The 26,199-nt window shown below is 42.5% G+C and overlaps 1 protein-coding gene across 5 annotated transcripts in view; it reads right to left on the reverse strand.

The window, feature by feature from the left end:
- Window positions 1-8,067: 8,067 nt before the first annotated feature.
- Window positions 8,068-26,199, reverse strand: part of LOC144692324 (uncharacterized) — a 134,357-nt gene continuing 116,225 nt past the window's right edge. For all 5 annotated transcript variants that reach the window (XM_078561025.1, XM_078561024.1, XM_078561023.1 and 2 more), the window contains 4 exons: window positions 21,040-21,627; window positions 18,622-18,897; window positions 16,357-16,520; window positions 8,068-14,341 (listed from right to left, as the gene is read on the reverse strand). In XM_078561025.1, coding sequence (XP_078417151.1) covers window positions 14,294-14,341; window positions 16,357-16,520; window positions 18,622-18,897; window positions 21,040-21,616 — 1,065 coding nt within the window. In that variant the 5' untranslated portion in view covers window positions 21,617-21,627 and the 3' untranslated portion in view covers window positions 8,068-14,293. The remainder of the gene's footprint in view (window positions 14,342-16,356; window positions 16,521-18,621; window positions 18,898-21,039; window positions 21,628-26,199) is intronic.

Raw genomic sequence — 26,199 nt, forward strand, 5'->3', positions numbered from 1 at the left:
GGGGCGTGGGGTGTCCAGGACAAGTGCTGGCCAGCCTTGGAGGTGACTGAGGGGTGGGGGGTCAAGCGCTGCCCTGGCGCTGCATCCTGTGCACAAGCAATCGAGGTGGGGGGCAGGGTAAGCGAGGGAAATGGCCACGCATTAGGGACACCTGCATAAACTGACCACTGCAGAGATAGCGGTTGCACTAGTAGTAATCGTCCAAGAATCCTTAAATTCTGGAAAAGTCCCGGAGGATTGGAAAACTGCCATTGTAACACCCTTATTCAAAAAGGGAGGGAGACAAATAACAGGTAACTTTCGGCCAGTTAGCTTAACATCTGTCATTGGGAAAATGTTGGAGCCTATTATAAAGGATGTAATAGCAGAGCATTTAGAAATACATAATATAATCAAGCAGAGTCAGCATGGCTTCAGGAAGGGGAAATCATCCCTGACAAATTTATTAGAATTCTTTGAGGAGATAACAAGTAGGATAGATAAAGGGGAACCAGTAGATGTAATATATTTGGATTTCCAAAAGGCGTTCGATAAGGTACCACGCATAAGGCTACTTAATAAGATTAGAGCCCATGGTTTTGGGCTGATATATTAGCATGGATAGAGAACTGGCTAATAGAAGACAGAGTTGGGATATGGGGGCAGCATTTTCATGATGGCAACCTGTAACTAGTGGAGTGCCACAGGGATCAGTGCTGGGGCCACAATTATTTACAATATATGTTAATGACTTGGATGAGGGAAATGAATGTTGCCAAGTTTGCAGATGACACAAAAATAGGTGGGAAGGCAAGTGGTGAGGATGACACAAAGAGTCGACAGAGGGATATAGACAGATTAAGTGAGTGGGCAAAACCGTGGCAGATGGAATATATTGTGTGAAAGTGTGAGGTTATGCACTTTAGCAGGAAGAATAGAGGAGCTGAATATTATTTAAATGGAGGAAGACTGAAGAAAGCTGCACCAAAGAGTGATTTGGGGTCCTCATGCATGAATCCCAAAAAGCTAGCATATAAGTTCAGCAGGTAATAGGTCAGGCAAATGGAATGTTAGTCTTTATTTCAAAGGGAATGGAGTAAAAACTAGGGAAGTCTTGCTAAAACTATACAAGGTTAGACCACATCTAGAATACTGTGAACATTTTTAGTCACCTTATCTAAGGAAAGATATACTGGCATTGGAGGCAGTCCAGAGAAGATTCACTAGGTTGATCCTGGGGATGGAGGGATTTTCTTATGAGGAGAGGTTGAGTAGGTTGGGCCTGTACTCATTGGAGTTTGGAAGAATGAGAGGCAATCTTATTGAAACATATAAGATTCTTAGGTGGTTTGACAGGGTAGATGCTGAGAGTTTGTTTCCTCTTGTGGGAGAGTCTAGGACCAGAGGGCATAATGTCAGAGTAAGGGGGTGCCCATTTAAAACAGAGATGAGGAGGAATTTCTTCTCAGAGGGGAGGAGGAATTTCTTCTCTCAGAGGGTAGTCAATCTGTGGAATTCTTTACTGCAGAGGCTGGGTCATTAAGTATATTCAAGGCTGAGATAAGCAGATTTTTAATCAGTAAGGGAATCAAGGGTTAAAGGGAAAAGGCAGGAAAGTGGAGTTGAGGATTATCAGATCAGCCATGATACCATTGAATGGCGGAGCAGACACGATGGGCCAAATAGCCTACTTCTACCCCTACATCTTATGCCTGTGCAACTGTGACAGATCAGGCGCAGCCACAATGATAGGATTGGGGTCAGGCTCCTAGCCTGTCCGCCCATGCAATCAACGTGGAGGCACCAAAGAGTCATCTAGCGCTCCATACCTTACCACCCTCCCGCCCAGCACAGTCTTCAAGTCCGCCAACACTTTAATTGGACTGTGGAGCAGTTGGGCTCCACATGTTGTACAATCTCCTCACCAATGCTGGCCATGTAGCAGTCACTGCTGGAGGTGTTCACAGCCCCTTGCAATCTCAGCATCCTGGTTTGGACCATGTACTCCATGTCGCAGGTTGACAGGGCAGTTATGCAGCGCACTCATCTCTGGCCATCCGAGGGGTGACTAACACTCTCCAGGAAGCGTTAAGGGGTGGTCACACAGGGCCAGGAAAGAATGCTAAGTACAGCCGTGATAACCACGTCTCTCATGCTACAGAAGGACCACGCCAGGATCATGGCCTACGGAGACCATAGAAGACTGAGGAGAGAGCGACTGAGGCGCCTGGCCATGCAAAGCAGGAGCAGCAACCTCCTGAAGAAGGGGCAGCAGGGGCTCCCCCACATGCTGCCCAGGGTCAACAGTGAGTCATGGCTGGTCGGCGCCTAGCGACACCCAGGGTCTATAGACACCGCCTGCCATTCCTGCAGATGACTAAGAACCAGTGTCGTCGACGACTGCGCATGTCTAGGGACCTGGTGGCTCACCTGCCACTTACTGCAGGGCTTGGCGCCCATGGGACCTCAAGGGCATCCACTGCCAGTGGCTGTGAAAGTGACCATGGCGCTCAATTTCTATGCCAGTGGCTCCTTTCAGGGCTCTACAGGTAACCTCTGGGATTTCACATTCCGCCATCCACAAATGCATCCATGAGGTCACGGATGCCATCTCCTCCATGGCACACAGCTTTGTGCATTTTGCCTGAGACCGGGACAGCCAGGATGCAAGGGCCTTTGGATTTGCCCTGATCTCGGGATTCCCACAGATGCAGGGTGCGATTGACTGCACTCTTGTGGCGCTCAGGTCTCTGTTACTACACTCGGTGGACTTCTTCAACCACAAGGGCTTCCACTCACTGAACATGCAGCTGGTATGCGACCACCAGAGATGCATCCTGCAGATGTGCGCAGTTTCCAGGGAGTGTGCATGATGCCTACATCCTGAGTTACTCACAGATCCCTGCAGTCTTCCAGGGTCCACAGAGGCTGCAAAGTTGGCTCCTTGGAGACAAGGGCTACCCATAGAGGCCATGGCTGATGACACCCATGCGGCGTCCTCAGACTGCAGCAGAGCGACTCTATAATGAGGCTCATGCAGCAGCTTGCAACTTGGTGGAGCAGACCGTTGGGATGCTGAAGATGCAGTTCTGGTGCCTGGACCGGTCTGGTGGAGCCCTGCAATACAGACGCAGTGTCACACATCATCGCCGTCTGCTGTGCCCTTTACTACCTGGCACTCCAACGGGGAGAGGAATTGGCTGAGGAGGAGATGGAGGAGCTGTACGTCTCCTCCGATGAGGAGGGTGCCGAGGGTGAGGGGGTCCTCGGTGGTGGTGGTGACGATGATGGGGATGAGTCTCTCTCACTGGCTAGATGAGGCAGGCGCTCTTGGGAGGTCCTCATAGCTGCCAGATTTGTGGAGGATGATGACGACATGCAGTGAGGTGTCCCCGTAGATCCCCACATCGCTGTTGTGAACGTTTGACTCCAGTCTGACTTATGGCAGCGCCAATACCTTCTGTGAGAATGCTCCTTTCATGGAAATGCGGTGGAGGCCCTAATAGTCGCTCGATCGCAGAAGGATGACGACAACATGCAGTGAGGACACTCCATAGATCTTCACACCACCTCTGAGAATGTCTGACTCCTGTCTGGCTGAGGGCAGCTCGCTTGCGCTCCATGATCAGGGCCATCTCAGATATGCAGCCATGGAACTTTAGACGCATCTGATGCTGTGTCCGCCTTCAGCCCTTCAGGAGCTGGTGCACAGCATCACTGGGTGCAGATGCTGGTGTGATGGGGGCCAGCCCCACCTTAAAGGTGCTGAGAGCACACAGAGAGAATGACAGAACTCTGTAGCGCCTGCCCACTACATTCTGGCAGCAATGACCAGCACTGCCGAGGTGCAGGCATCAGTAATGTTTCCAGGGTGTGTGAGGCTGGACCATCACTGTGGTCTGAAGGCTGCACAAAGCACAGGGAAGAGGCCCTGGACTGAGACACCTGCCTTTTATCTTGTGCAGAAAGGTTTCACATCTGAGTGACAAGAACACTGCTCATCAGAACAAGTAACCACAGGCAGGGAGACATTCTTAGGAGTTTATTGACAATAGTGAACAGTACGTACAAGTGATCAACACCTGTTCCCAGGCTGTGCAACTACTTTTACCTAACTTTCCTAACCCTGCCGCTATGTCTTGGTGCTCCCCGGACGTTCACAGCGGAGGTGGAGGCAGACTGTGATGCCCTGTCCGTGATGACTTTGGCGGGCGATCTCTGGAGGGTCGAGACAGGGCCCCAGCCTGCTTTCGGGGTCCCATTATGTGGCAGTGGCACCCTCCTCAGCCTATGAAGCTGGAGCTGCGGAGGTCACAGGAAGATAGGATTCGGCTGGGTCGGTCACTCCCAGAGTCACCTGGGTGGATGGCCCTGGAGTTTGTTCCTGCTGATCCTCCTCCCTATGGGTGCCCGAGGGTCTCTGCTGACTCCGTGAGCGGAAGGGGTAACTAGAGTGAGATCGAGTTGCCCAGCACCTCTCTTGCGTACACAATGTTGGAGGCCAACTATGACATCAGCAATGGAGTCAAGCCCCCGCAGCAGTGCAGGAGTCACATCTTGGACTAAGATCTCCATGGCAGCCACCATCCTGCCAGTGTTGAGCTCAGTGTGTTGCAATGCCGGCGCTATCACCTCAGCCTGAAGACAGATGGACTCCTCCATTGTGCCTTGCAATCTGAGTGCAGCGGACATCCCTTCCTGTTGTTCCCTAGCTTGCCTTTGCAGCTCCAGCAATTGTGACATGACCGAGTCCAGAGGCTTGTCATCTGACTCGGACACAGCAACGTTCTGGCCTCCAGCAGTCCTCCGAGTGCCGGGGACCTGGGAAGTCCCTGCCTCCACCTGCTGTTATTCAGAGAGTGTGATGTGCTCATCAGATTGTGATCCCGAGGCTACTATAAAGCTAGATCCCATCGAGGTGTGTGTCTACGTGCTGGTGGAGGGTATGGGTAAACGCTGTGACAGGACCTCAGGGAGGGTGCCTTCAGATTCCTCTTCAGAGGTTTCTTCGGAGCTTGATTGGAGGCCCTGGGTCATGGACTTTGTTGACTTTGGCAGATGTGCCTGCGAAAGCAAGGGGAGATAATTAGTACATGGCAGTGGTCTGTGAAAGAGGACACATCACTCATGGCATGGTTATCTGATGGATGTTGCACTGCTGGATCCTCACTTGGTAGAACAGTGCCGACCTCACAGGACCACCCAGCCTGGGTGGCTTTTTTCGAATTCTGTCAGAACTTTGAACTCCGGCAGCCCTCCAGCTGTCTGCGACCTTTCCGTTCTGTTGTGTTAGTTTGTCCTGCATGGATAGAAATGGGGAGTGTATATCAGGACGCCTGCCGGGCCAGATGATAAGTATGCCTGGCTTGCGTGGGTGGTCAGTGGTCCCATGGACGGGATAAGGACATGACCATGTGTGAGAAAGAGTGATGTCCCTTGCACTGACTGTGATTGAGGGCCCTGTGGATGTGTGATGCGTTTGTGAGTGAGAGAGTTGGGAGTGATGAGAAGAGTGACTTACCCTGGCAGAATGGAGATCGTTCATCCTTTTGCAGCACTCGGTGGCTGTCCTCCTCTACAGGGCCTTTGCACTGACCACCGCCCCCCCAAGCTGGGTTGGTGATTTTGCTGCAGCCAGAGCAGGAATAGATCACATCCCAGTGGGCCTCCAATGCATCCAGCAGTCACTCGAGGGACCCGTCGTTGAAATGGGGGGCTGCAGCCTTTTATCCTTTGCTGGCCACGTCTCCTGGGCAGCAGTGGTGAGCTGTTGGCGATGAGCACTTTGCTGGTGGCTACCTTTTACAGATGGCAGCCAGCATGATGCAACAGCAGGGTGATGGCAAGCGGGTGAATGAGAGCCCGCTCGCCATGGAAACAGCATGTTTTGCAGGTGAATAAATAATGAGGCGGGCTTGGGATCATACAGCATGAAAACCTGCCTTTTTCTCGTCGGCGGGTAGGGCTCCATTTTACCGCCCGTTCCCGCACTTAGTGCGATTCTGGGAAAATTCCACCCAGAGCTAACGCTGATTCCATATAACTCTTCTTCAGAGCAGAGAGCTTTGAAGAAGTCATACGGACTCGAACCCTCAACTTGTTTTCTCTCCACATATGCTGCCAGATTTGCTGAATTTTTCCAGCATTTTGTGTTTTTATTTCAGATTTCCAGTATCTGCAGTATTTTGCTTTTATTTTAGCTGAAGTAAATGTTGGTCCCTTAGAACAGCAGTCAGGAGAAATTATCATGGGGAATGAACAAATATTGTCTGTCTTCACAGTGGAAGACACCAGTTCCATACCAGAAATAGATAGTAACATGAGGGCCAAAATGAGCGAGGAAATTAATATCAGCAGAGAATAAGTATTAGAGAAACTTAAAGGACTAAAATCTGACAACGCCCAGGACCCGATGGCTTATATTCTAGAGTTCTAAAAGGGATGGCGGATGTGCTAGCAATGATTTTCCAAAATTCTTTAGATTTAGGAACGGTCCCATGAAACTGGAAGTTGGGAAATGTTACACCACTTTAAGAAAGGGGAGAGAAAGTGAACTACAAGCCAGTTAAGGCTATCAGTTGTTGAGGAAATGCTGGAATCCGTTATTAAAGATGACTTAACGATGCAGTTAGAAAAGCATGGTATAACTGGAACAAGTAAACATGGTTTTACCAAAGGGAAATCCTGTTTGATAAGTGAGTTTTTTGAGGATGTAACTAGGAGGGTAGATAGAGGGGAACCAGTAGATGTAGTATCCCTGGATTTCCAAAAGGTATAAGGTTCCACACAAAAGGTTAATAGGCAAGATAAGTGCTCATGGAGCGAGGGGTAATATTTTAGCATGGATAGAGGAATCGTTATCAGATAGAAAAAACAGAGCAGGCATAAATAGGGCCTTTCCAAGCTGGCAGGCAGTGATTAGTGGAGTGCCACAATGGTCAGTGCTGGGGTCTCAGCTATTTACAATCTACATTAAAGACTTAGATTCATTATTCTCTTTCCCTTCATCTAAGTTTGCTGATGATACCAAGCTAGGTGGGAAAGTAAGCTTTGGGGAGGACACAGAGGCTGCAAGGTATAGACAGGTTAACTGAGTGGGTAACAAGTTGGCAGATGGAATATAATGTAAGGTATGTGAAGTTATTCACTTTGGTTGTAAGAATAGAAAAGCTGAATACTTTTTAAAACGTGAAACTTGTAAGCATTGTGTTCAAAGAGGCTTGGGTGTGCTTGTACAAGGAATGCAGAAAGTTAGCATGCAGGTGCAGCAAGCAATTAGGAATTGGCAAATGGCATGTTGCCCTTTATTGCAAGGGAATTGGCATACCAGAATAAAGAAGCATTGCTGTGATTGTAGAGTTTCGGCAAGACTACATCTGAAATACTGTTGTGTAGTTTTGGTCTCCACATTTAAGAAAGGATACATTTGCACTGGAGGCAGTACAGCAAAGGTTCACTAAATTGGTCCCTGGGATGATTGGTTGGTCCAATGATGAGAGGCTAAGTTTACAAGAATGAGAGGTAATCTCATTGAAACCTACAAAATTCTGAAGGAGCTTGACAGGGTGGACGCTGAGAGATTGTCTCTGCTGGTTGGGGAGTCTAAAACATGGGGGTGTAGTCTCGAGATAAGGGGCCAAACATTTAGGACTGAGATGAGGAGAAATTACTTCACTCAAAAGGTTGTGAATCTTTAGAATTCTCTAACCCAGAGGGTTGTGGATGCTCCATCATTGAATAAACTTAAGGCTGGGATAGACAGATTTTTGGTCTCAGGAAATTAAGGGATAGGAGGAGTGGGCGGAAAAGTGGAGTTGAGGCCAAAGATCAGCCATGATCGTATTGATTGGCAGAGCAGGTTCAACAGGCCATATGGTCTACTACTGTTCCTATTTCTTGTGAAATAGTTGAACAAGAGTTTAGTGCTATTTGTGTTAATTTTATTCTGTTGAGTCATCCCTTTTAGGAAAACTTGAGGCTTCTCAAACCAGGACAGAGAAATAGAGGGGGAAAAAAATGAAAGACTGATTGATAACCCACTGCCTCTTTGCCAACTGTATTATCTTATGAATGAATTCACAACATATGTTGAAGGGAAAACCAATTTTTAATAAATCAAAAACATAAGGCAATTGTATAAAATTATCATTCAATTCTGACACTCCATTTCCTACTTCCTGCTAAGAATATACATTCCATAGGAAATTAACATTATGCTAATGTTTGCAGCAAGTTATTCCATACAGCTTTGTTTTCTTGAAGAAAAAAATTCAAATAGTGCAAACCAGGAATCCCCTCATAGTTCACAAATGTATTTTATTCCATTAAATGCAAATCACAAAAGGATTGTGAATAATCAACTTTCTAAACAAAGTCTGACTTGGAAAAACAAGTAAAATCTTGCACCAAAATGACAAATTGGCAATACCAGTAGGCTGGTAATAGTATTTGTAGGATAGGTAGGAAAGAATAGGGATGTAACAAGGTCTCCCAATGAGATTATTGAGGTCTCAATTCTGCAGGTTCTAATTCTTTGGAATTTTCCCCAAAACCTTCTTGATTCTGTAGTTTTACTAACAGCCAAACAAAATTTGAAAATTATAATGTCTGGGCCACACAAACACCTTTGGTATTTGCATGTTACGACACAAAATGGTCATTTGACAGGGATAGTACCCTTTTAAATGTAAATTTCAATTAACGGGTATCATGTTGAAATTTCTCATTTTTCAAAAAACATAATTTGCACAGCATTTGTGCACAAAAGTAGTAATAATGGCTTTCATCCTTATAAAAAATATTAGGGTTCTCCCCAACAACTCAGTTTTTAAAAAAAAAAATAGCTTATTAAATGCTAGCTCACAGGATGTTTCGCTGCAAGACTCCCTCCACATCAGGTGTGGTTAACTCGTATCATTGTTAAACAAAAACCTATAACTACCAGACTCTGCACAGATTGCAATTTTGTTAGAAAGCATGTTGCATACTCGATATCACAGTACCATAACTGCACAAGCATGCAAGCAGTTTTGAAAGTTATGATTACAACTTTATTTCTGGTGACCAAACCTTTCCTGGTGGCTGGGAGAAAGAAAAGTTGAACCACAAGCAGGCTGCAGCTTCACTAAAGGCATTGACCAAATACTCAGTCTACTGACATCCAGACTAAATGGAAGCTCAGTCTCCAGAGGTACCAGCAAAAACTCTCATCTTCAAAGGATTTCAAACACTTGTTGAACCAGCAGCTGTGCATCATTTAAACTTACAGCTTTGCCAAAGTCAGGAATGCCACTGAAGATAGTAGCATGAAGCATAGAGCCCATCTGATAAGCAGAACTGTGCTTACTAGCTGACAAGACTAGATCCTGCAACGTTTTGCAAGAACAGGGAAAAGATGACCTAAAAAGAATTTTAGAACTTTGGGGGTGAAAACAAAGAGCTAATGTTAAGAGGAAACCATCACCACTTTAAAAGAAACATCATGGCACGCTAGAAGCAAATATCAAAATCTCCCCACACATTTATACATGCTAACAACAGACACCCACATCATACGTTTTTGATATATCTTTGACTCTGGAAATTTTACACCAATAGTGACTTGTGCAGATGGGAAGATTAAAAGAAAAATTGACAACTTGGGTTTACTAAGCTGCTACAATATATATAATGACAAGAGTCCTGAGAAACAGCACAATATGAAAAAAACCATTGCCCAGATCTTTTCTTAAAATTGTACAGTGGATTTCCAATTTTGTACTGATGTGTTATAGGAACTGATTGTGTCATTTATTATTTCAACTCAGCACATGCTGTATCTGCTGAAAAACCCACAGGTTAATAGCACCAAATTAGTATCAAAGGGTGAGCTGGCCCATCAGTTATTCAATATATCATTTAAACTAAATGTGTGTCAGTGCAGTCATTAAAATAATTGGAAGTCCATTGTACTTTAGATCAATTTAATCAAAAGGTATTCAAGAGCTCATGAAGCAACACATTTGTCTTTTAAGAAATCAGAATGAGGGAGTTTTCTTACTAGTCGTCCAGAAACAAAATTATGCAGAGATTCAATCTGGGATTAAGAAAAACAACCTTCTTTGCAATGTCAATAAAAAACTCCATAATTTCTAACGGATTAGAAACATTAAAAGCCAAAAATGAAAAAGAATGCTTGTTATACATCTTGTTCATGTTTTCAGAGAATTACAAAATCATAAGAATTTTGGCTGAAGAAGCTGTTTGATCTCTGTTCCAGAATGCCAACCCTATTATTAAAGGATTTAGCTATTTCACGAACAGGAGGCTGAAGATCCCTAGGACATCTATCCTTCTACAAAACATTTTCTTCTGATAGGTGGGATCAAACTTGTCCTCAAATGTGTTGGTGCTAGAAATTGAATAGCCCCTTCACATTAGGCATAGTAGTACTCTAGACTTGGCCTCATAACAACACTTCCATGACTGGCACTGATTTAACAGAGTTTGCAGTATAACTTCAAATTGTTATGGTCACTTGCACAGTTATTTCTCTCAAGTTTCTTGCCTCACCCAACCTCCAGTCTCTAACTTTGTTGCACCTCCCAATTTGGGAACTTCTGCTTTAGCACATTTTCTAGTGACCTGTGGGTTTGCAGTCAGCTAGTTGGAAAGTTCAAGAGGTTAGGGGAGGGGTCACAAATACATGAACAAAAGAATGTCCATTAAAAATCCAAGAAGCAGATAGTGTGCCTAATTAAATTGTTACTTCATGGACTGCTCACTTAAGATAGCAAATATGCTGAAGTAAATACCATTTCCCAACATCAGCAAAAATGACCTAATTCCTTTGCAATGTTTGAATTGAAGCTTAGCCTAGTCAGTCAATGACTAGGGGATAGAACAACAACAGAAGCAATTAATACCTCTTCTACCTCTTCTGTCCCTGACTCAAAAGTCCAGGATACACCTTTATTCAAAAAAATCCTGTTTTAGATATTTAAAGAGACAAAAAGAGATATAACTGAAGTAGATTAAACATTTATATGTGAATCTGATCTTTATTTAAATTGAGAGAATTAAAAGAACCTGGTGTATAAATAGATTACATTCTTTCTGTTCCTTTGTTCCCATTGTTAAATGTCTGGAAATCCACCAGGGGGCACTTATTCAGTATCTTTTCTGATCACAAATTGCACAATGTAGTACATGCCAGTGAATAGGAATTCTCTATTTGTATTGCTCAGGCCCAGATTTATGGCATTTGATTTAAAGGAATGACTGGATAAAAAGGTAGTGTGTATTCATCAGGAGTTTTGAATAAAGACTTTGTCCATTTAATATTCCACCCATACCATAGTCTCAGTAGAAATGAACAATATTGCACTAAGGAGTTACAACTTTTAAACAAAAAGAACTTAGTATACACAATAAATCGATGCCAAAAAAGCTTTTATACAGCTGACTTTTTGAAATGCACAAGTCTCAATCATTCAGCAATAAACTGCAGTCAAGTTTTTTCTCACCTTCACTACAAGCAGTTAAGGATCTCAGTCCAGTGCAAACATATCCAAAACCCCCAACACTGATATGCAGGGTTTTTTTTTCAGAAAAGCAGAGAACCAACTCTCAATCCTTCATCTGATGATTGCAATTGTCCAAAAGTAGTCGGAACAACTTCTCTCACTAGTTCTAGACAGAGCTGCAGAAGAGCAATGTGACTTGGGTGTTTATGTACAGAGGTACAAAAAGGCAAATGGAATGTTAGCCTTTATCTCAAGTGGATTGGAATACAAAAGGGGATGAAGTTAATGCTTCAGTTATAGCGAGCCTTCTGAAGTATTGGAAGATGATAGAGTACGTACAGAAAAAGTATTTTCGCTGATGAAGAAAATAAAGAACAAGGAGGTACAATCTTAAAATTAAATCTAGATGACCGAGGAGCAAGATCAGGAAGTAATTTCACACATGCGTGCATGACACACGCAGAGTTGTAGAAATCTTTTAATTCGCTCTCCCCAAAAGGTTGTGGATGCTTGGTCAAATAAAAATGAGACCGAGATTGCTGGTAAGGATAGAAAAGGGTATGGAACAAAAGTGAGTTGTTGGGTACAGGGAACATTGAGGGTACAGATCAGCCATGATCTCACTGAATGGTGGAACAGGCTCAGGGGCTGATTGGCTTACTCCTTTGCATCTCAGAAAGTTTGTACAATAGTTGCAGCTTACATTCCTGTGGAAATGGCAATTATGAAAAAGCATGGTTAATTGCAGATGAAGATGAGGGCAGAAAGATGTTGAATGATGTTCCTGGTGTATATTATTCAGGATAAAATATAGAAATTGTGGCAGTAAATCAAAAAGTATGAAATGCAGAGACTAAAAGTCCTAAAACACAACACGTCATCATCCTCTGTGACAACTCCTTAGCAATTTATATGTACCAAGAGTGTGAAACCTCACATGTACCCATTGTGTCAACATTGGACAAAAATGAAGGAAGTGACATAATTACCAGAAAATGGCAAATCTACAATAAACTAGCCTGTAATCTTGCAGCCTTAAATTGAATCCTAGGCATGTAACACAGCTTTAATATTGTTTTTTGGGCTAAGCTGAAATTGAATTTCAGTTGCAAGAGCCTTAAATGACCTTAATTATGCAACATTTTACACAGAAATGGATGTTTAAGAGGCTGGAACCAAAAGTACCCATAACGAGGTTTTGCAGAGGGCTAGACCGTGCAGAATCACTGGAATTTATAAATAAGGAAGAAAAGACAAGAACTGAAACTCCAAACTTAATATTCAGTGTGCATCGACCAGTTTTAAATTAAAAAGGGAACCATCTTTCAGTGATATCCAGGGACCAGCCAAAACTTCCTCCACTTTTTTTTGCTTGGACAATCAATCAATTATGACAGCAGGCACCCGAGTTAAATAGCATTAACACATTTTTAAAACTAGTTTCTAAAACAATTGAAGTTTCTCTAGGATTGTCCCAGAAACCGTTCTACAAAGATTTGCTGCAATACATTTGCATCATCATTGTGGATTGTTGCTTTAAGTCAACCTTACTAAGGGTCACGTGGTCAGAACAGCCAATCAACACTGAGCACAGAGGTTTATACTGGGCAGAGCTTTCCTAGTCTGGAGGGTGTATTGTAGACTTGCTAGAGGCCTGCAGCTAATCCAACAGCTCTGTAAATAAAGCTCGTTGTTCAACTAAAGAAGCCTCTTGGTAGTACATCTCTAGAGTAATTCTCTGAACCAATTAACATTTATGTGTAATTTGAAGTCAACACCAAGTCCCTCAATGCACCTTTAACAGTTATATATGTCCAACTCAAGTATTTTGTGGAAGTAAATTGTTCACTTTGCTGGACAGGGACAAGGATTTAAGCATAATCATAAAGGGCTGGAACTAGAATCCATACATTGGTACAAGAACTGATTTAGATTTAGAGGGAAACTCTAGCATCCAAGAAAATATTGGCTTCCAAGTACAATTCAGACCTTGATTCATACCAGACCTTTTGTTTCTACACTTCAGTTCCCTTTATTAGTGGTGTGATTTGATGAATTCTGGTGCAAATTAACCCCCTATATGGTACATTACTGGGGTTGCAGGGGAGAAATTGAGCTTATAAAACTTCCTCCAAAGTGTTTAAAATCAGATCAAGATCTTTCCATCATTCAGATTTAAAATTTAATTCAACTCATTAAGCTGAACCAGTTTTTCCCTCCAAGAAGCTTGCACATAACACCAATACTTTTAATGATCAAGGAGTGCAACTGGTGGAAAGATTTTGGTAGAATAAAAAAGTTCAAATCAACCCCAACATGTTACCTAAAGGTAGCAATTCCAAAATTTGATACATGAAACTTGACTTTTTCAGACCCAAGACATTTGTAGTAAATGTTCAGGACCTCCAAATATTAACAGGACTTCCAGTTAGTGGGAACACCTTTGGCACCTGGTTGGATATCTGGAATCTCCACCATAAGGTTAGACATTCAGGAAAGGTCATTAATGGCCTCCCTCCAATTGTTAAAAAAGATGTTGCAAAGTTACAAGTTCATTTGAATAAACAGGTGTATGTTAAAAGCTCCATGGATACAGAGGGAAGTATTTTAGGCAGGGAACAAATATTAATTTTCGCTGATGTTCAACCCTAGCGCTCCCCAAATGGAGTTTAAAAAGACATTTAAATGCAAGTTTGGCTCACACGAAAGAAAAAGTAAAAAAAAGTCCTTAACATGCCAACTAACAATACTTCAAAACACAGTAGTTGCAATGTTGTGCAAGTTGATGAGATTTTTTTGGCAGAAGATTTCTAGTAGCTGTAGAGAGACAAAGGAGTATCCTCTTCCATCATGTCATCCTAATATTGAAGCAAAAATTAGTTTAGAAACTTCAAATAGAAAACCCTACTCCCCAACTCCACCATTAAAATAAGTTAAAAACAAAAAACTACTGCGGATGCTGGAAATCCAAAACAAAAACAGAATTACCTGGAAAAACTCAGCAGGTCTGGCAGCATCGGCGGAGAAGAAAAGAGTCAACTCTTTTCTTCTCCACCGATGCTGCCTGATCTGCTGAGTTTTTCCATTACAATAAGTTATCCTCACATTAAACGTGCAGAGTTTTCTTACCGTTTTTCTCTCCCGCCAGTATCATTCCCATAGCACAGCTGGAAACATTCCATCTGGAGAGATCATTGGCACAAAATTGTACCAAATAATTCTGTGCCATAATGAACTACAGCATCAACACACAGACCTCCACACCCCTAGAAAAGATGGGCTGCAGACAATCCAGGTTGCAATTAGGACATTCGTTTCAGACGAACTCAAAATCCAGATTTCAGCTGCAGCACAATATCTGCACCATTCTCAATGCAGATACCTCGACAGTTTTTTGATAACACCAGTTTCCAGATACATGGGGAAGATGAGCATTGAATTAATCAGCTCCAAGTGGCACTTCCATTCCCAAGTCTTGTGCAAATGAGGTTCCCTCCTACTGACTGAAAACTCCAGCAGTGGGCACCATTAGCGTGCACCAACTGATACAAACCCAACCAATCGCTGCCATGGAATTTTGTGGCACTTCACTAGCAGAGAAACTAATTCACACTTATAGGAAATACTTTTCATCATTATTTACATGCCAAAAGGATTTCTGGATCAGTTTATTATTGCACTAACTTTTTGCCAACTTCTCAAACCAATTATTGGACTGCTACAAACTTAACATATTGCTAAAGTGGTGTGGAAAAGAGGGGTTCCTCTTCATGGGGACACTGGCACCAGTTCTGGGACAGGAAGGAGTTCTCCCGATGGGATAGGATTCGTGTCCAAACAGAAAGGGTAAATAGGGAGCCAGCAAGGGCTTTAAAAAGGTAAGGGGGTGAGGGATCTATAAGAAAAGGAAGCAGCCCAAATGTTAACAAAATACAACAGGAGAACATGGGAAAGAATAAAGGACGACATTGATGGCAAGGCAATAAAAAGTTGGGTAAACAAAAAGTGAAAGGAAATCCTATTGAAATGTCTGTACAGCAGTGCACAAAGTGTTCATAATAAAATAGGGGTGGGGGGGGGGGGCTGGAGGCATTCATGTGTTGAGGAACCAGACATAGTAGGGATTACTGAGATATGGGGTAGAATTTACCGCTCTGCGTGCAGGCATGCACCAGACATGCTCGAGCGTGAAATAGCGCGCTATGACATTGGGCAAGCGTCCTGACATCAACACACACTTGCGTGATATTTTGGTCCGGGGGCTGGGGTGGGGGGGACGGACGCACGCGAGAGAGTCAGCAGTGCGTCAACTGACAATTAAGAGGCCTATTAAATAGCTGCCCATTCAACCTTACGATTGGCGGGCGGGCAAATCGGCCAGGCAGCCGTTGCCTTTTTGGAGGAAACCTCATCAAAGGGCAGGATGAGGTTTGTGAGATTAATTTTAAAAAATCAAAATGTTTTGAAAAAATTTTCATCCGTATGTTGAGGTGTCTCGTTCTGATGTATGGACCTTTTTTTCCCCGATTTTACATTCTGTTCTTATTAATTTTAAATCCGTCAGCTCCCTGCCTTCAGGGAGCTTTCCTTCCGTGCTCCACCATGCCCGCATTGACTTTGGCGCTCACCCTCCTCCCGCCCCCACCCCGACAGTGCTGAACTTTTCAGCGCACCTTTTACACTGGCTGGCCGTTAATTGGCTAGCTAGCGTGAAATCACAGTCAGCAGTCCATTCCCTGGCTGCTCCCGGGCCTAAAGGTACACAACTGAAAAAGACATATTTCTTTGGGAAATGGAAGGTCATGTTAAATAGTTCACTATTAAGAAAACAGGCGTTAAAATATCAGGATAGTAACTTTCAATCCCATCTTACCATTGGAAGCTCATGAAGGCGTCTGAACTCTGGTTGGCTGTTTCGCTGACGGTACTTCAGGAATCCAAGAATTGAAACAATTCCAATAATTATAAAGAAAACTGTGATCATTCCTATAACAAGAGGGTCCACTTTGGTTCCATTTGGACTAGAAACTGGCTTCCCTGTTCAAAAGGAAAAGGCACTTTCACTGGTACAGTCTGAAAGCAAGTCAATTTTCCTTCTCATCGCCCTTCAATTTGTCCAGTAGTTAGTTTACCGTAACAAACTTACCCATTTCCTTTGACAGTCAAGGTCAGCAAAATTATCAATGGTCTGAAAGTTCCAAGAATGTTACAAAAGTTCCTGTTTTCTCTCTTGGTGGTATCACAAATTCTGTTACCCGTAGGTTTCTGTAAGTCTTCCCCCAAATTAGCCTCACCTTACAAGACAATGTGCAAAAACTTCAGAAAGTTGAAGAACAATTTAATCGAGATTTTTATGATAAAGAAATAAAAATTACAGAATAAGCTCATAAGAAATAGGAGTAGGCCATTCGGCCCCTTGAACCTGCACTGCCATTCAATAAAATCATAGCTGATTGTGGCCTTAACTCCACATTTCTGCCTGCTCCCCATAACCCTCAACTCCCTTGTCTGCCCCCATAACCCTCAACTCCCTTGTCAATCAAAAGTCTAATGCAGCCTTAAATATATTCAATGACACAGCCTCCACCGCTCTCTGGGTAAGAGAATTCCAAAAATTAACGATCCTCAAAGATTCCTCTTCACCTCCATAGGAGGCCCTTTATTTTTAAACTGTGCCCTCTAGTTCTAGATTCCCCCACGAGGGGAAACATTCAGCATCGACCCTGTCAAGCCCCCACAGAATCTTGTTTCAATAAGAACGCCTCTCATTCCTCTAAACTCCACTGAATATGGGCCCAACCTTTCCTCATAAGACATTCCTTTCAACCTTCTCTGAACTGTATCCACTGCAAGTATATTCCTCAAGTAAGGAAACCAAAACTATACGCAGTACTCTAGGTGAGGTCTCAACAATGCCCTGTACAGCTGTAGCCTGACTTCCCTACTTTTATACTCCATCCTCCTTGCAAGTATCCTCATGAGGTGATAAAAGGAAATGATAGTTACACTATAACTGTACTTATTCCTTCAGTGGTGGATTCAAAATAAGGGAGCATTACTTTAATTAGAGATAGGCCTTTCCCACCACACACCCCCACCCACACCACAAAGGGTGGTGGAAATCTGGAATCATCTCCCCAAAAAGGCAATGGATGCTGAGCCAGTTGAAAAGACTGGGATCAATAAGTTTTTGTTAGACGTGTATCAAAGGATAGGGAGAAAAAGCAAATAGATTGAAGTACATATAAATAAAATGGTAGAACAAGGTTTGAGAGGCTGTCAGGAACTTAGGATCAGGCCTGGGCTAAAAAAAAACACTGCAACTCAAGTATTGGACAAGGAAACAGAGGGTGGTCAGCTATGGTATGCCACTAGCTCAGTTAGAATAGGTTACAGGGTTAGCCTGATTCCCTATAGTGTCACAAAGTTTGCCCATGGTAGTTTGGTCTTCTTCAGTCATCTAGTTCCACCAGGAGAGTAAATAAATTTTAGATTCCACATAGTGCAAATTATAGAACAATGATAAAGAACAGGATCAATTGGCCAAAATTCCTTTTGTAGTTCCATACTTTATGTTGCTGGATCATTTAAAATTGTGGGTTGCACAGTTCTCTCTCCATCTGTCCCATGCCCATTAAAAGGAATGGGGAGAATCTTGGAAATACAGGTTGCTCAACTCTTTCCTAAACTAAAATAAATTGTGGATATATTCACTTTTTCAGGATTCAGTTATGGAACCCCATATTTAATTATTTCAAATTGTACACTAGGGCTGGGATTTTCCAGTCCCGCCTGTGGCAGGAATTGGCACTGGCAGGACCAGAAAATTTTGAGTGCAGCCAAAAGTTCGCTGACTTTGGGTGGGAATTTCAGGCCCCACTAGAAAATCCCATCCTAAAGTGACACAAAGCAAAGAAATGAACTACAGCCCATAAATAGAATTTCTACAAGCCCACTTTTTCCAAAAACATACCGAATAATCGATGAATGCAGAAATTTGACAAAACAAGGATTACTTGTTGATTACTTAGAATATACAGGACAAGCAGGCAATTTGGTGCAGCTAGTCTTTGCTGGTGTTTAGACTCCACATATGTCTCCTCATAGGACACAAATAAGCTGCTAATTTATTACCCACCATGCACCATCTTTTTGGTAGTGGTCAAATTCTCCTCGCTATGCTGCACAGAAGGTAATGTATTTGCTTTGTTGATTGTTGTGCTACTTGTGGCAGCTGCTTTCACCGTGGTGGAGGCTCTCGTGCGGATGGTTGACAGGGCTATTGTAATGCTGGATGTCACTTCAGAGCCCTTGGATGTCACAGTTAGTGTGGTCTTAGAATCTTGCGAAGTTGGCTGCATTGGCAGGGTTTCAGACACTGGAGGCTGTATAGTTGGCATGACATGGGTTGAACCTAAAAACAAAACACAAGAGAAGCTCATTTGTAAAAAGATTATTCAGCAATCCTGAAGACAGTTAATTCAAAGAGTGGTTTCTCTCCTCCCCACAACTCTCAGTTTAGACTTGATGAAAAGTATTGCAGTAAATCAATGTGCTCAGTAGGACAAAAAGTGTTGGGTGTGTTTATAAATAACCACTGAAGGTGATTGTCAATGACAGTGCCAGGTATGTAGCGGAGTTTCAATTATTAGCTGAAAACACTTTGCATCAATACAAAGCATTTTGTTATATAAAAACATGATGACAGGCATTCCTACCCTGCCATCCAAAGAGTCAGATTCGAAGTCCAGGACCAGGCAGGCAAATGTGGGGAATCTCATGGTGGGGTGGGGAGGCTCAGGCTGGGGAGACTTCATGGAGAAGCCAAGGTGAGCGGTTGCACCCATTGGGGGCCTGATGTGGGAAAGGAGACACCTCAGTGAGGAGCCCCCTCCTTCCTGCCCGAGGTCCAAGCAGGGTGCCCTGCCTCGATCTCCTCTTGCCAGCCTCAAAATTAAGGTCAACGGGAAGCAGCCCCTAAGGGCTGCAATTGTGGTGAGGTGGGCGGGCTGCACTAGATGGGTTGGGAGGTGGGTAGGAGGGACACCGGGAATTTTACAGGACCCTGCCTGCAAACTCGCCAGTGGGAGGTGGGGTGGAGTTCTGGTTGGTGGAGACTAAAATTCTACCTCAGGCAACAGGTCTTCAGAATTAAATTTTGGGAAGTTATCTCAGAACATATCAAGAGAGATCATCCCAAATCACTTTGGGCTCCCACTATTGGCATTATAATTCACAGGATCCTAAGAAAATGTCTAGGCTTTATTTTTAAATACATTAATTTGAGTAAGCAGCCAATTATCCCATCACACCCCGAAGCAGTAGTGATCCAAAGCTACAGCTAAGTAGGTAGTGGTCAGAAGCCAAAATAAAAACAGAAAAAGCTGGAAACACTTGGCAGCACCTGTGTCAAGAGAAACAGTTAAAGTTTCAGGTCAATGGCTTTCATCAGAACCGTGGTGGTCTGAAGCTGAAGGCACCTACACAGCACCAATGAAAAAGTGCGCAGACTGATAACACTGGTGGCCTAGAATCACACCTTTACAAAAACTTCAAACTTGCCCAGAACTCAAGTTCTCAAATGGCCAATGCTAGAGTAGGAATTAAGAATTTTCAGCCCCTACAATGCACCCCATCCCCAACAGTATTTTAAAAATCAAATAAATTCAGCAATTTAAAAAAAATGACATTCTATGTTCTTTTCAAGTTGCTCAATTGAAGGAGAAAAGTTGAGGTTTTAAAAAGAAAAAGGAAAAATCTGCTTTTGCCACCTTTCTTAGTCAGAGGAACAGGGTGCAGGGAAGAACAGTAGAAAATAATTCCTTAGGACTCCATTACTTGTGCTTAGTACATTTTGAAGATTCATAATATTCAGTGTAAGCGTAACAGGGTCAATTGAGACCTCAGGGGATGGTTGTCCCTGCCCTTTTCGTGAGTCACTCCAGACCCAGGTAAGAGCCCCATGCTCAGGGATATAAGCCATGGCCAATAGTGGAGCTAGCGTTTTCTTGTTGGTGAAGAGCTAGAACTTGAGGGACAAACAGCTGTTTACAGACCGAGGACATTCAGGAGGAGGAAACAACGGGAAACCATCTCATTCTTTTCCCTAATCATATTGGATATTGAGAACGGGAGACTCCGACTTGCAAGTGAAGGGGAAAACACACTATCACAAGATGTGGGGAAATGAGCAGAGGACCTTGTCCTTAGGCAGATCATTCCTACAACAAATATTCAACGTACCAACACATCATTTTTAGAAATCCATGGCAATATATTTTTTTTTAAAAAGAGCTTCACTGCCTCACCTCCTCATTATGCCAAGCCGGTCTTCAAAACAAATAAATCGATGGAATAAATTTAGGTTACTTTTTTAAAAAATATATAAAATCTATCAGAATGATTTCACTCCTACAATTTTAGTTCAAATTCTACCCGGAGGGTGAAGACCTTGGGGCTTTAATCTCTTTCTCCAAGAGTCCACAGCACAACAGAAGCTTCTGGGATAGTATTAGTATGTAATTTTTGTTCAAATTAATGAACAATAAAGTCTTACCTTTTGATTCCTTCTGTCCAGATGTTGTAGGAGGCATACCAGTTGGTTCAACTGTGGTTTCACCTCTGGTGTCATTAGCAGTTGAATACATTTTCCCAGATGTCTCCATTTGCTGTGGGACTGTTGTAATTTTGACAGCAGGGCCAATTTTAGTAGCATGTCCATTTCTCTCAGTCATGGCAGGGCCAACACTGGCATTCACTGATTTTGTACTAGGACTACTGCTTCTTGTAGAACTTGGTATGCTATCTTGGATTTCTGTTTCATTCCCTGTTTGAAGATCACTGCTTGTATCATTATTAGTCATTCCATTCTTATTGGTCATGTCACTTGTATGTGGAGCATCAGTCAGGGTGTTGACAGTTGCATTTGCAGATGAATAGTTAAAGCCAGTTCCACTTCTCAGGCTTGGAGTAGTGGTAGTGCCTACAGTACTTCCAATGACAGTGTGGGGTATGGTGTTACCACTGGCTGCTGTTGTTGCAGAGTTATTGGATCCCATTATAGTTGTTGACGAATTAAATGCAGGTGATGCTGTATCACTGGACATCGTTTCTATTGGATCAACTGGGCCCATCGTAGAGGTTCCTAAATTAAAATAGAAAACAGATGAAAATTCTCAGTGGGAAGGATCAATGGATCATATGATGGTCTATTGTTTTGGTCATCAGCATCAATATCAAAATCTGCTCCTTTAGCTGTTGGAATCACAGAAGCCTGCAACACTTCATGCAGATTAACTTATGAAATTTCTTTTGTGCATCCCTCAAACTTCATCTACACCAAGAACAGATTGTTCTATTATACAAGAAAGGCAGTACCATTTTTATACCACAGAGCTGAGAGAAATTCCACTATATCCCTGAAGTTGGGGAGGGGGTGTGGTGTGGATGGACAGGCAGACAAACATAGCTGTTGCCAAAAGAAGGGGTGGGGGACAGGGAGGAGAGGGTAGGGAGGAACCTCAACCCTGCATAATTCCATGGATGTATAAATCTAATTGGTGAAGAGCTTGCTTATCCCATTGTATAATCGAGGAATGATGTGCAATTAGGTTTACCAGCACTTTAACCAGATGGAGATGAGGCAGAGTGTCACAGTGATTCACCCTTCCTGCAGGGATGTCCCCTTGCCTTAGTTTAGTCCAACTGATCACTGCTGATCAGGAGTTGACCATCCTATTTCAACACCATATTTTTATAGTCAGTTTCCCACCCCTGCAATGTGTCAATGGGCGATGAACCAATTGCATCTACTACAGTCATGTGATCTACTCCCAAGCTTTTACAGTAATACTCTGAGCTCACAACACAGAAGTGTGTTTAAAGAAAAAAGTCTGGAAATGTACCTCCTTTCAAATTTTTCCTACTACAGGGAAGTGCCTGACCTCAGAATTAGAAAGTCAGAGGTTGCTTGGTAGTACAGAACTTGAATAATGCTGAAAAGAGAGACATGTTGCCAAAGCTTTTTGTCTTGCATATGGTCGTATGCTGATTACACATCCTGTGTGGTCATTTGATACCTTGAAATTCACCCAGCCTAATTTGGATGAGGGACCATCATGGAAGGTCAATGGGATCCATTCAGATGTGTCTAACAGAGTCTGGGTGTTTCTTTTGTCCATGGTGAAACAGAAAGATGGGCCGACTGGAATGCTGCAGTTCTTTTGTCATTGATCCGTCCTTAAAAGGGATGTTTGAATTCCCTGGATGGCTGCGAATGTTCATATTCAATTAGGTATTTACTTGAGGATCGGGGCTCTCTGGATCTCTGAATGCCAAAGGTCACACGGTTTGCAGCTGCCATTTTAATAGTTTGTGTTCAAAATTTTGAAGTATTGAATGCAAGTGTATAATATATTGGAATTTGACAACAGACAATGCATAGCCCTGGATTCAAAGGACAATCAGCAAAGACGCCAGCTTTCAATCAATCAGTCATCACCCATCCTCTGTCCAGACCGTTCAGGATTGTGAAGACCTCTGAAATCCCCTCTCCACTTTTTCTTCTCCAAGGCAATTCCGCCCAATTTCTCCAATCTATGTAACTGAAGTTCCTCACCCTGGCACATTCTCGTGAATCTTCCCTGCACCCTCTCGAAACAAACATTTCATGTCATGTTTAGCATTCAAGCTGTGAATAAATGCTGATGTATTCATTTCCCAGAGCACCATAAGTTACATACAGTATCTGTTTAACAATAATGCTTTGGGGTCTTCGTTGAGAAAAACATCCAATGATGGATTGGCAAGTCTCTCAAGCTATTTGCTTTACTATCTGACATAATCCTTTTAAAAATTTTACAGAAATAAATTTGACAGCACAAGGTCCCATAGCTCCATGTGTACTGCTACTTGGAGTTATTCCAGTGTAATTTGCTACATGGTATTGATGGATTGAAGGTATACAATAACCTTATCCTTGAGTTGTCACCTGACAAATACACACCATATCTGAAATTCCAAATAACGGCTGGGCTCCCATTTAAAATTGTTGTCTTCACCGAAATTTTTAAGGTGAGCTGCTGAAAATGTATACTTCCTCCCCCCACCCCCGGAAACCTCCCCTTCCCCTTTTCCACACTTAAGTGTGTTGGGAGTAGGATTAACTTCAGAAACAAGGAGGCATCAGCATGCATGACAGAAATGAAACAAGTCCCAAAAGGAAGAGGTGCAGGGGCTGGTCATGTAGAGCAGTGAATACCTCAACCTTCATTGGACAGCAAATGCCCAATTCAGAACCAGAATGAAGATGTTTATCATTTCAGAGTACTGGGCTGGATCAAGTAGTCTTACAAAAATCAGCAAAAGTACTAAGGAGTGCTGCACTATTGGATGTGCAGTCTTTCAGATGAGACATTAAACCAAGGCCTTGTCTACCCTCAGGTGATCACAAAAATCCCATTGTCCCTACAGTATATTGAAATGCATGGGAGAGGGGTAATATTCAGTCTTCAACCAAAATTACTTTTTAAAAAAATGATCTGGTCATTATCACACTGATGTTTGTGGATCCTTGAGGTGAACAAACTGGCTGTTGCATTTCCTACATCACAACGATGACAACACTACAAAAAGTACTGACTGACTGCAAAGGACTTTAGAATCCATGAACCTGAAAGGCACTTTGTAAAAGCAGTATTTTTTTCTCCCAACGGGGCATTCCAAACCATTTCACGGCTACAAATTATTTTTAAAGTGTAGTCACTACTATGTAGGCAAATGTGGCAGGCAATTCACAGGTATCACAAAAAGTAAACAAAGGTGAATGACCAGTTAAATCTGTTTTAGTGGGATTGAAGGAGAAATATTGACTAGGATAATTAGAGAAGTTGTTTTTGGAAAAAACACCAAGGTATCTTTTACACCCATCTAGGCAGGTTAACATCTCATCTAAAAATGTAGCACACTCAGTACTGCTCTGGACTGTTGCTCTCAACTATCACCTTAGACTATGTGCTCAGTTCCTGGATTAGGGTTTGAACCCATAAACATTCTGACACAGAGCCAAGAGTGCCATTACTGAGCCAAGCTGGCAACAACTTTTTTTTTTTGAAAGTGAGCCCTCTCTTAAGAATCCCCCTGCTTAGGCCATCTATTACCAGAACCAGCATATGAAGCTCAAGATTTTAAACTGCACTGCCAGCTGAAATCTATCCCATAGGTGGGCAGAAAAGACAAGCATCATTACATTGGATTTGCAGTTCAGCAACTCTCCACCAATTACTATATAAACAGGATATAAAACCAATTCTAGATTTTGATAAACTGTCAACAATGCCAAAACTGACATCAATCTTTTTTTCCCCCCAGTCTTCATGTTCAAGGACAAATTGTCTCCCAGTTAACCCTGGCTCACATCAAAATGGATAAAACAGATTAATTGTCCAAATTCTAATAAAGACATCAAGTAGGAAGTTTCAAGGTTGTAAAACCATTTGTAACAAACAGCTCTAATCCTGCTCTAGGAATTGAGAAATCATCTGGACTCTCAAGATAAAAACTCACACCTAAGTATTCATTATATGGTTTATGTGTCTTTAATCTGCTATCACAAAACAACCTGGCAATTATACAGTGGGAGCTACATGAAGCATTTTGCCTTCATATGTCTCAAATTTTGACCACCTTTTCACCTAGCAGGTAACTAACTATAGGTTATATTTAATTATGAATAGCCAATAGTTCACAACACATTACAAGGCAGCAATTCAATATTGTTTAAAAATTAATCACCTGAACTGTTCAATTAAATTATTGCCTCATCTTTGTCACCTATGAATTGCCTTATATTTAATTAAACCAACTTTATATAGTAAAGCAGAAGGAAATTTAATTGAACACATTAAAATTAGTCAATTAAATTACTGTATTATACTATACTGCAATATTGCTGCGTGGAATAGTTATGACTAAGTGGCTGTGTTACTGTAGATGTGGTTCTACAGCACAGCTGTATTCATACATGCAACTGTGTTTGAATTGTTTTTTTATTTGTGGGTGTTAATTGCACATAAAGTCAGAAGCATAGCAATCAGGAAATTTACCACCAATAGGATAATTATATCCATTCTACTTAGATTGAGGGATCAAGTATCTCTCACTACCTATGCTCTTCTACCATGATTCTATGCCTGAATGCAAAGTAAATGTCAAACAAAAAAGCTGCAGTATTCAATTGGGCCCCATCCAAACCCCACCCTCCTTTCTTCTTGAAGGAGTCAACTCTTGCCGTTTATGATGTCATGGAATCTGGGTGCTTTTCAGTACCATGCCAAGTAGCGACATTTATCTCTGTGCCTTGATTACAAACATCAGCCTATTCACCTTTACAGGCATCACAGACACACCTAGTCCTGCGCTTAGAGTCAACACATATACTTTCAGTGGAAATTATTAAAAGAAAAAGAGAGATCAGGGTTGAAACCACCAGCCTATTCTCTTCTGCCAAAGTCAGGGGCAGAAGCCAATTATAGAAACTCCCCAAAATAAAATTAGTTAACTCTGCAAGACTGACATCATATCCACGACACTCCAGTATCGCTCACATATTTACTCAATAAACTCTTAACTTTGAAGAGGACCATTTACGTTTTTGGTTGCAAGGAGAGAAGTATACCTCTTTAATCAACTTGCACGGACAGGTGGCTGAGGTGGTGGT

This window comes from Cetorhinus maximus, chromosome 17 (assembly GCF_964194155.1).
Source record: "Cetorhinus maximus chromosome 17, sCetMax3.hap1.1, whole genome shotgun sequence".
Classification (NCBI taxonomy): domain Eukaryota; kingdom Metazoa; phylum Chordata; class Chondrichthyes; order Lamniformes; family Cetorhinidae; genus Cetorhinus; species Cetorhinus maximus.